General features: G+C 56.6%; 1 protein-coding gene across 1 annotated transcript in view; it reads left to right on the top strand.

Moving 5' to 3' along the window:
• Positions 1-6,009, top strand: part of PGM1 (phosphoglucomutase 1) — a 14,992-nt gene extending 8,983 nt beyond the window's left edge. Inside the window, exons 8-11 of the mRNA XM_010150211.1 lie at positions 2,367-2,502; positions 3,120-3,303; positions 4,313-4,447; positions 5,328-6,009. Coding sequence (XP_010148513.1) covers positions 2,367-2,502; positions 3,120-3,303; positions 4,313-4,447; positions 5,328-5,417 — 545 coding nt within the window. The 3' untranslated portion in view covers positions 5,418-6,009. The remainder of the gene's footprint in view (positions 1-2,366; positions 2,503-3,119; positions 3,304-4,312; positions 4,448-5,327) is intronic.
• Positions 6,010-10,052: the final 4,043 nt, after the last annotated feature.

The following is a 10,052-nucleotide window of genomic DNA, read 5'->3' as shown; positions in this document are numbered from 1 at the left end:
GCCTGGCCGTGCAAACGGGCCCTTCCCTGCAGGTAGGGGGTCAGCACCCAGTTCATGCCCAAAGGCTGAGTTTTATCTGGTCGGAATTCTCGCCGGGATCTTGTTTCTGCTGTTCCCTGCAGGGCGCTGCGGGCCGGGGGCAGCTGGTAGGATACGCAAGGCACAGGGTCTCAAGGGAATTTCGGTCAGATGATTTTGGGCTCAAACCTTGTGTGTTTTCAGCCCATATTTCAGCCCATTTTAGCCTGCGCGTGGGTGTCTCGCAGAGCAGGGTTGGCCTTCAATCCCCAGACGCCTGCAGCGAAGTGCTCTGTGGAACTGGGGTGCACAGCGTGGCGTGAAGGGGTTACCCCGGCGTTGCTGTAGCTGAGGAGATGCCGGCACCGGCTGGTTGACAGCGCTTTGCTGTGGGGCAGGAGCGGCCTTCAGTGGCAATCTTGTCGCAGTTGAATGCTGCTCTGATTCAGGGGATTTGGCCTCAGCTTGGAAGGAAAGGGGGATTTCAGAAAATGGGGTATCACTGTGAAGAAATCTTGGAGTGGATCGCGAGTAAAGAAGGATTTTGGAGGTCTGCCCTGAATGATTTCAGCATGCGTTAAGTGTACGTCCCGCACTTTGGCTAACGAGAGGGCACCGGCGTTTCAGCAAATAAATAAACCCAAAAAGCAGCAAATGATTCATGGAGCTGCTGATAGGGGATGGTCCCTAATGAGCGGCTCTGAAATCGTTTCCATCTTTTACTGCACGAGCAGTGAGCTCGCAGTTTGTCTCCATCCCCCGGTGGGTAAGTGACCCTATGTGACAAATAAAAGTGACGGATTCTGTTTGCAGGGGGGGCTGAGGGAGGGGTTTGAGATCGCAGCCACGCAGCATCACGTCTGCGTGGCCAGGGACCGAAGCAGTTTGCGGGGTGGGGGGGACACAGGTTAAGGAAGGGCCCAGGAGTGTTGGACGCCCCCTGCAATGCAAAAGGGGTTTGTCCGTCCCACAAATGCACTTTAAGGAATGGAAGGGGGCAAGGGAGGTTGGTTGATAGCAAGTTAATGAGGAGTTGTTTGGAGCCGGAGAAAATGTGAGTGCTGAAGGGGAGAGAGGTGAAGGAGCAGCCAAATAGACCCAGTAAAAATTGAAACAAACTGTGACCCGGTGGGACCAGAGTCCAGGAGCAATTAGAGTAATGCGACATGACAGAATTCCTGCTTGCTTTCTTGGGTATTTTATTCCAGCAGGAAGTTGATACATCACATGGGACGTGTTTATTTAGCATTCCTCTCCATCACCCCTGCACAGCTCTCTCTGCTGTGAAGGACCGGGAGGATAATTTATCGCTGCGTCTACAATAGCGGGATTTGTGCAAAGCGCCACGTAACCCGTGCCCCAGCCCCCAGCCTGTTTCCCCAGACGATTGTCCGCGCTGGCGGTTCTTGAGAGGGTAAAATGGCCCTCCGGTGCTCTCTGCATCAGCAGGCCTAGCCCGGCTCCTTGGGATTTCATTAATACCTGTTTGGAGGTTTTCCAGATAAACCTGTGCATCTGGGGCACAGCGCTGAACGCGCAGACCAGAAGCGCGGAGCCTGGGTGTATTCTGGGCTGCCATTTGACCCCTCGTTTAATTTGGGTGTCCAGGGTGCTGTCCAAGTTGCAGCACCCTCTCGGGTTTCCCGAGGGCCTGGGCGCTGTGCAGTCCCTGTCACGCTGCTCTGGGGCCCTGCCCAGCGTCCTGCCGGGGCGAGGCTGGGCTGGCCGCGTCCTCTCTCTGCGTTGGAGGGTCCCCCTCTACCCAAAGCAGGGTCTCCGAAGCCTTGCGGTGCCGGCGAGCGGGCGCGAGGTGCCTTGCTGGCACCCGCACGTGAGCAGAGTCCCTCCTCCTGCCGCTGTTTGCTGCTCCTCTCCCCGTGGCAGTGTAATTTCGGAGTTGTTAGGGTTTGGCTTCCTCAGCGAGGACTGACATTTTTCTTGGTGCTCAGCCAGAGTTTGTGCTGCTCAGGGCACGCTGATTTGGCAGAGGGTATGTGACAGCTGCTGGAAGGGGTTGGTGTCGGTCCTTCCTGAGCTGTTCCGTTGCATTTGCCTTTTTTCTGCCGCGCATTCCCCATTACTTCCTTGGAAACAGAATTAAGGATCCATGAACAACGAGCGTGTGTGTGTGTTAAAAGGGGCCGAATGTTTTATTTGGGCTGTGGTTGGAAGCAGATGATATCTTGAACCGTTTTAACAATACGGCAGGGATCGAGGTCGTGAAATGCCTTCCATTTGTGAGCTCGTACGGCTGCCAGCTGGATGGAGGAGAGGAGACAAGGTAGGGCCGGAGCACAGGCTCTCGCGTGAGAGGAGGTGGGAGACGTGTGTGCTGTGGCTCTCCGCAGGCTCCGACCACATCCGCGAGAAGGACGGGCTGTGGGCTGTCCTGGCCTGGCTCTCCATCCTCGCCGCCCGCAAGCAGAGCGTGGAGGACATCATGAAGGATCACTGGCAGAAGTACGGCAGGAACTTCTTCACCAGGTGGGGAAAGCGCTCCCGACACCTCGCACTTACCTCGGCCTCCAGGGCCCTTCCTGCCTCCGAGGGCTTGCTGTTTCTGTCCTACTGCCGCAGCGTCCAGTGCCTGGGGGGATACAAGGAAGCTGGGGGGGACTTTTCCCAAGGGCAGGGAGTGACAGGACAAGGGGTAACGGGTTTAAACTGAAAGAGGGAGATTGAGATGGGACGTCAGGAAGAAATTCTTCCCAGAAAGGGTGGAGAACACTGGGACAGGTTGCCCAGAGAAGCTGTGGATGCCCCATCCCTGGATGTCTTCAAGGCCAGGCTGGATGAGGCTTGGAGCAACCTGGTCTAGTGGAAGGTGGCCCTGCCCATGGCAGGGGGGTTGGAATGGGATGGACTTTAAAGTCCCTCCCAACCCAAACCGTTCCATGATCCTATGAAAGCCTGTGATATGCAGCAGTGTATCCCACGGGCCTGTACTGGGTCACAGCTACGTTGCACCACACAGATTTTCCTTCCCTTCCTTCCTTCCACATGGACGGGGCAGACTGCGGTGTTTAAACAAGGGCATCTCAGCGCATCGCTGCTCATGACAACCTCCCCTCCTCACCTCTGCTTGTGGTGCCTGGTTGTAGGTACGACTACGAAGAGGTGGACGCCGATGCAGCCAACAAAATGATGAAGGATTTGGAGACGGTGATGTTTGACCGCTCCTTTGTGGGGAAGCAGCTGTCATGTGGTGACAAAGTCTACACGGTCGAGAAAGCTGATAATTTCGAGTACAACGACCCGGTGGATGGGAGCGTCTCCAGAAACCAGGTGGGCAGAGCCTCGCCTGGGCTGAACATCACCTCAGAGGGGTGTCGCGCTGTGTGTTTTGGGCTTAGCCTTCACCCGTTGCATTTGCACCAACTTTGTCCCTTGGAAGACTTTCTCTGCCCTGTGTTTGCTGGGGGGATCCCGCCCTGCGTGAGGTTGGGGAGGGAGGGGCCTGGGGGCTGTGCCAGCCCCACTGGGACTTGAGGCGCCCACAGCCACCCCGGAGGGCAGGAGCGAGGGAGCTGAGCTGAGGGGGATCCTTTGGGCGATGGGCCAGCAGCTGAGAAAGGGTTTGTGCTGAAGGAAGGGCTGAAGCCCCTCTGGAGCCCGAGGCATGAGTCCTCCCGTTCGGTGTCGCCTTGTCTCAGCACTAGGCCCCCAGGTCACAGCGGGTGAACCCTCCCTAGGTATGCTGGGATGGCACTTCTGCTCGGCCCTACGAGGGCAGGCAGCGGGGGACTGGGAGCGGCTGCGGCGGGGGATTGAGTTCCAGGCTCCAGAGGTCACGGGGGTATTAAATACACGTGAGAGGAGTCACCTGTCATCAGAGATTATTGGAATAAAAATGTCTGGTGGATGGATTGGCTTGACAGCAGAATGTGGGAGCACACTGGGTGGGAAGGAGTAATAGAGAAATCCTGCAGGAATGATTGCCTATGGGAAAACAGGAATGTTTTCTTTACGTCCTGTTTCCATGGAAGAGCAGTGGGTTGGTAACGCTGTGTCTGACAGGGAATCGGCTCTTGTTTCCAAGCAAGCGCTGGGGCAAGGGACCTTACAGCAGCCACGTGCTCCGTGTTCAGGAGCTCTGGCAAGTTCTCCAGAGTGGGTTAGGTGGGACACTGGCTCCTCTGGGAGCAGGGAGCAGGGAGAGGGTAACAGCAGCTTTCCGTGGCTCTGTAAAGAGGAGCAACGCATGTATCGTGCAGATCGGGCACACGTGGAAGATACCTTGGGGACCCAGGAGTCGTGTAGCTGAGAGTCTTCTCCTCCCCTTCTCTCTCACCAGGGCCTGCGGCTCATCTTCTCGGATGGCTCCCGCATCATCTTCAGGCTAAGCGGCACCGGCAGCGCGGGAGCGACTGTGCGGCTCTACATCGACAGCTACGAGAAGGATGCTCAGAAGATACACGAAGACCCGCAGGTGAGCATTGCACCGTGGTCACGGCACCACTGGCCCCCAACCTTCCGAAAAAACTCAAATCTTTGCTTAGCAGCACGTTGCCTAGCGGTATGCGGAGGTGCTGGGCGTTTTGGAAGCGAGGGCTTTGGTATCTTTAATCCTGGTATAAACAGATTTGGTTAAGGAAAAAAAAATCTCTGGGTGGAACAAGTGTTACATACTCAGGATCCCTCCCAGCTGCTCTTGCTGTCGCTCTGAGGATTTCCCGTTGGTTTGTGTTACGTCTGTGGCTGGCTGCAGGTGTGGGAGACACCGTTCCAGTCCTGAACTGACCTTCTAGTCAAAATGTTGCGTCACTGGGGATGTAACGACCTCATTCCTACACTCAATTTAGGGAATACTTGTTCAAAAGAGATAAACTGTGGATAAAAGGATGCAGTCAGTAAGATGACACTGACCTGTAACTCAGTCTATTACAGCATCATTTAAAAATGCTGTTGGCCTCGCATGTAGGCACTGGAAGGAAGAATCATCCTTATTTTATATTCCACAGCAAAAAGCCTTTGAACTTTTTTTGCATGATTTCCTATGCCGTTATTAAAAAGACTGGAGAATAAACTCCCGCTTTAGCTGCTCTGTGCCGTTGGTGCCGCTGAGTTTGGAGCACGGCACGACAAAGGTGGCAGCAGTGCCGAACCTGCACGCGGTCGTAACGCTGCATCCCTCACTGCGCCGTTCCTCTCGCTGGTCCCACAGCTTCTGTTGGGAACCTGAAACGGGCCCTTGGTCCGCGGGGCCGGGCTTTGGGCATCCCGGGCTGACGCCAGCTGCCTGCGACGGGAAGGGTGGCCGCGACGTGCATGAGCTTCATGCCTCTGAGCCGTCTCTTTCCTTTCCGCAGGTCATGTTGGCTCCTCTCATTTCTATTGCACTGAAACTTTCACAGCTTCATGAAAGAACCGGCCGCACCGGTCCGACCGTCATAACGTAAAGGTTTGGTCAGCCACCGAGCTGGAGTGCACAGCCTCCCCTTCTGTCGTCCAGTCTGTCCCTGAAGAGCAGTGTGAATTTCCTCTCTGTATTTAAGAACACTACGGAACTGGGAAGGATAGAGAATAAACCCTGCCCCTGTCAGCACTTGGTGTGCACGTTGCTGTGCTGCTTTCCTGCCTCCCGCAGCCCTGCTGGCCATTTGCCTATGGTGCTCCTTAGCACGGCCTTTCCCTTTAGCATATGTACTTATTTTTTTGGGTTTTCTTAAACAAAAGGCTCTAGAAATCACAAAGAGACTCAATTCTTCAATACTACAGAGCCTTTTTTCTGTCTTGGAAGCCTTCCTGGAAGAGAAGCACAAATCCTTTATCCTTGTCACTACACAGTCTTTTTAGCGTGATGTCGCTGAATAAGCGCTGACTGCGTATTCAGGCTGAGTAGTTTTTGCTTATGTGGATTTTTCCCTTCCAAAACAAATTATGTAAATTGATTTCCGTTTTCCTTCTGTAGAAGAAAAGTCCCACACCAAACCCTCCACACCGAAATGAGCAGTAGCAGGCGTTGCAGGATATTAAAGCGGTACGGGCTACAATTGCTGGTCAGTGCTCTTTCATTTTCTTACATCGCGATGGGCTCCCTTTTGAAGAACAAAAGCTTGTTTTGGTGAGCTCTTGTTTGGCTGAACGTGGGTAGTAGGGTCCTTGGAACAGTCAGATTTGCAGGCATTAATGTAGAGGATCTTAGCCAAGGACACAGAGAGGGTCACTGTGGAAAGGGTTGTAGCTGTGGGACATCAACGCTCTGCAGCTGCCCTTTTCCTGGAAGCCATCCCCTGGGAGCTGGGCCGTGTTCCTGCTCCCCTGCCCTGGCCCACCCTGCGGTAACGCGGGGACTCTGGGAAATAACCCCAGGTAAATCCACAAGAGCCTGTTGGTTTATTCTCTCCATCTCCAGGCTGTCATGGCTTAAGCCCTGTTAATAAAACGAGTTGTGTTAGTGGGAATGAGTTTAGGTGACCTTCCCTTTTGGTTTGCTTGTCCTCGTCGCCCACATCCCTGCAACTTCCGTACCCCGTCTCGCCCTCTGCCCGGCGGGGCTCAGCGGTGCAGGGCTGGCACTGCCCCCTGCCCCTGCAGTGCGGGCTGTGTCCCTGGGCAGGTCAGGAATGCGAAACATCCCGCCCGAACCAGGACGCTGCCAGCGCCGCATCTGAGGTTGTGCTGGCAAAAAGCTGTCTCCTTTCCCTCACAGAGGTGAGATGTCCCGTCTGGCAGACTTCCCTGCTCCGTCTGCCTTACCGCTGTGGCTGGCAGCGCCGCTTCGGCGTGGAGCGTACCGAAACCGACCACCCGCGCAGCCTGTTGCCGCTCGTTGCCTGCCCGCGCCCTGGTGCTGGATGGTGCCGGCTTGGGAAGCAGAGCTCCCGCCCCGCCGGCTCCTGCAGCCCGGCTCTACTGACAGCCTTGCCTGGGGGACACGCGGCGCAGTGGTCTGGGGGAACGCCACAGCTGTGCCGCTTCCACCGCAGCCCTCTCCACCCTGTGCTCGGGTTTTGGACCAACCAGGGCCGGTGTGTTGGAGGGATTCCGCTCAGGAGCGCAGAACACCAGGAGATTACGTGGACCAACCCCGTGTCGTCCGGCTGAGGAAGCAGTGCTGGTGCTTGGGGTCTGGCTGCCAGCTGCAGCAACAGGGGTTCCTGTTCCCAGTGTGGAACGGCTGCCACTGAAACCGCTGTGTGCCGGGGCAGCACGCTGCCCGTGCGGCCAGGCTCCTGTGGGACTCGCTCCTGCACCTCTTCCCCCACTGCAGAGCCGCTGATTCCTCCCACTGCCCATCTGCTGAGGGACAGGAAGACCTCCCGGCACCAGCACAAGTGCGGAGCGCAGCAGGCGGGTGCTGCTGCCAGGGAAGCCGTGCCATCGCTTCAGAAAGTACATCTTAAGAAATCCAGAATCCCACTGTGGTGTCTGCCCTCAGGGCAGAAAAGGGGGAAAACCCCCTAGATCAAACCTGAGTTGCCCATCAAACCCAGTTCCCTACGTTCCAGCCCCTATGCGTTACGTAGGCGCAAGGTGTATCGCAGTGAATGTGTGTGATGTGGGTACCCCACGCTGCGAGTGGGTGGCTCCCTCCCCCCAGATCTCTGTCAGAAACGATGTGTGGCTGGATCCGGGGGTTGGCAGTGAAACCTGGAGCCTCTCGTATAAATCCTTGCTTCCAGCCTTTCTCCGGGTGGCAGCAACCGCGTGCCCCCCTCGTGAGCTGTCTGGGGGGACTTAAGCCCAGCCCCGGCCACGCTGACACTCGCAGCGGAGAAGCTGCAGGGCCGTGAGCCCAAACCCCGCTGCTTTGCACCGCTGTTGTCAGGTCTCTGCTCCGTCCCCTCATCTGCCTCCCCGTCTATTCAGGCGAATCGCAGCCGTGAAACCTCCCTTCTGCTTTTCTGCCAGTATTTTTACCGGCAAATAGGGATTTCAGTCCTCCACCTGCAGATTAGAGGTTAACCCCTCTTTCCCAAGAGCACGTGGTGCCGGGCTGGGAGACAGACGGCAGCGCAGAGCCGACTCACTCTTCCCTCGTTAACCTGCAGAGGAGGTTTGCGCTTGGTTTAGTGGAGAAAATTGAGTATTTGGGGCTCTAACACAGGACTCCCATTTCCATCTTGCGTGTCAGGGTTAGCACGGACCCTCCTATGCCTTTTGGCAAATGGATTGGTCTGGAAGCGCCAGCCGTGGGGCCGGGAAAGGGCAGATGGAGTCAGCAAGGAACCTTCCGAATTCTTCTGGGGAGTCTCCTTTCTTCTGAGCACTTGAAGGGCGAAGCCTAAATCTCCTTGACAGCTTCTTCTGCAGGGACACAGGGCAGGGCAACATTTGGTCTCCCAGTCCCCTACTAAACGACGTAAATGGGTGATTGTGCACTCTGCTGAGAGACGGGAGAATTTACTTTTGCACCGTAGAGCTTGGCTGTGACTGATTATAAAGCCCAGCTGGAATGGCAGGTGACACGTTTTGCACGTTGTGTCGGCGCCCTCATGGCTGCTCAGCGGAACGATCTAGAGCAGACTTGGGGTGCACACGAGAAAGGAGATGCTCACGAGTGCTGAAGCCGGGGAGAGGAGATGCTGCCCGGGGCGGGCGGTGCTGAGCGGATGTGCGGGCAGGACCCGTGGCTGCAGACAGCCCGTCGGCCCTTGGTGTGCGCAGCATTGTCGCCCAGCGCTGCTGGCCCGGGGAAGGTTGTGCCCGAGCTCAGGAGAGCCGTGTTTTCCATGCCTGCGAGCCCGGCGCTTCGCTTGGCGGGGGGCGGGGGGGGCTTTCCGGAAAGCTGGGATTAGGCTGCTGGCCTGGGGAAGGTTGTGCCCGAGCTCGGGAGAGCTGTGTTTTCCATGCCTGCGAGCCCGGCGCTTCGCTTGGCGGGGGGCGGGGGGGGCTTTCCAGAAAGCTGGGATTAGCAGGGAAAAACACTTTGGCTGCTCTAATTTGCCTTTTAAGTGTTGCGTGAACAAGTGACCCCATAGTTTGTGGTTGGCCTCTTAAAGAGGGTCAGTCCTGGGCTCCTTCTGCGGGAACCGGGCGCTTTCCAGCCCAGTTCCGTGTGTTAACTGCTCTCTTGCCTGTAACCGGTGCCAACGGTGCTGGCGGCACACGGCGCTCTTCTCCTGAATTCCCCTATCCCGGCTATCCAGGAGGAGATGGAAGCCTTCTGCGCTCTCGTGGCTTGCTCTCCGCTGCACTCCATCCAAGTGTCCTTTCTGCTGCGCCTACAAGCGGAGCCTGAGCTGTTCCCCACCCTGCTGATACCCTTCCCCCATGACAATCTGTGCCTGTGCGGCCTCCGCCCGTGCGGCTCACGGGACTTGGAGCCTGTGCGGGAGAGGAGGCGGCTACAGACGACTGCTCGTGGGGAAGCCGGGGTGGATTTGTCTCTGCCGCGGCAGCTCCCGGCAGCTGCCCGAGTGCCCGCAAGTCTCTGAATTGACAGCAAACGAAGGAAAAGTGGCTGGTGGTGAAGGACGCCGGTTCAGCTCTCCATACAGGAGACTTGGTTCCACGTGCCAAGGTTCGGTTAGTCACAGTTTTCTCAGGACATTCACTTTCACCCCTGGGCTGTATTGCAGCGGATTCCTTCTGTGTCGGCGACTGCAACAACAGCGAAGCAGGGTCGGCCCGTGCGGCACCCAACAGGCCACCTTTGCCAAGGACAGGGTGACGGAGGCGTTTGCAGGGACTCGGCCCCTCTGCGCGGGTGGGAATTGGGATGAAAAATTACTTCTGCTCACTCTTTGCTTCTCTTCAGGGTAAAGCTACATGCTCCTGTCCCGGAGGAGCCCAATTAGATCCAGATGTCTCACTGCTCGTATGCGTTTGAATTTTTACCCCGAGTTTACGTAATGTGATATCTGATTTCTGCAGGCAGTTTCCATGCACAAAAATGAAAATACATCACAGGAGCTCACCGGCAAGAGTGAGCACAGCCGTACAGAGCAGAAGTCAGCTCAACCGTGGAACTGCTGCTTGGACTCAGAATGGAATCATGGAGTCTTTAGGTTGGAAAAGCCCTTTAAGCCCACCCAGTCCAACCGTTACCCCAGCACTGCCCAGCCCACCACTGACCCCTGTCCCTCAGC

Source organism: Eurypyga helias, unplaced genomic scaffold (genome assembly GCF_000690775.1).
Source record: "Eurypyga helias isolate BGI_N326 unplaced genomic scaffold, ASM69077v1 scaffold33760, whole genome shotgun sequence".
Classification (NCBI taxonomy): domain Eukaryota; kingdom Metazoa; phylum Chordata; class Aves; order Eurypygiformes; family Eurypygidae; genus Eurypyga; species Eurypyga helias.
This window is presented reverse-complemented; position numbering and strand designations above follow the sequence as displayed.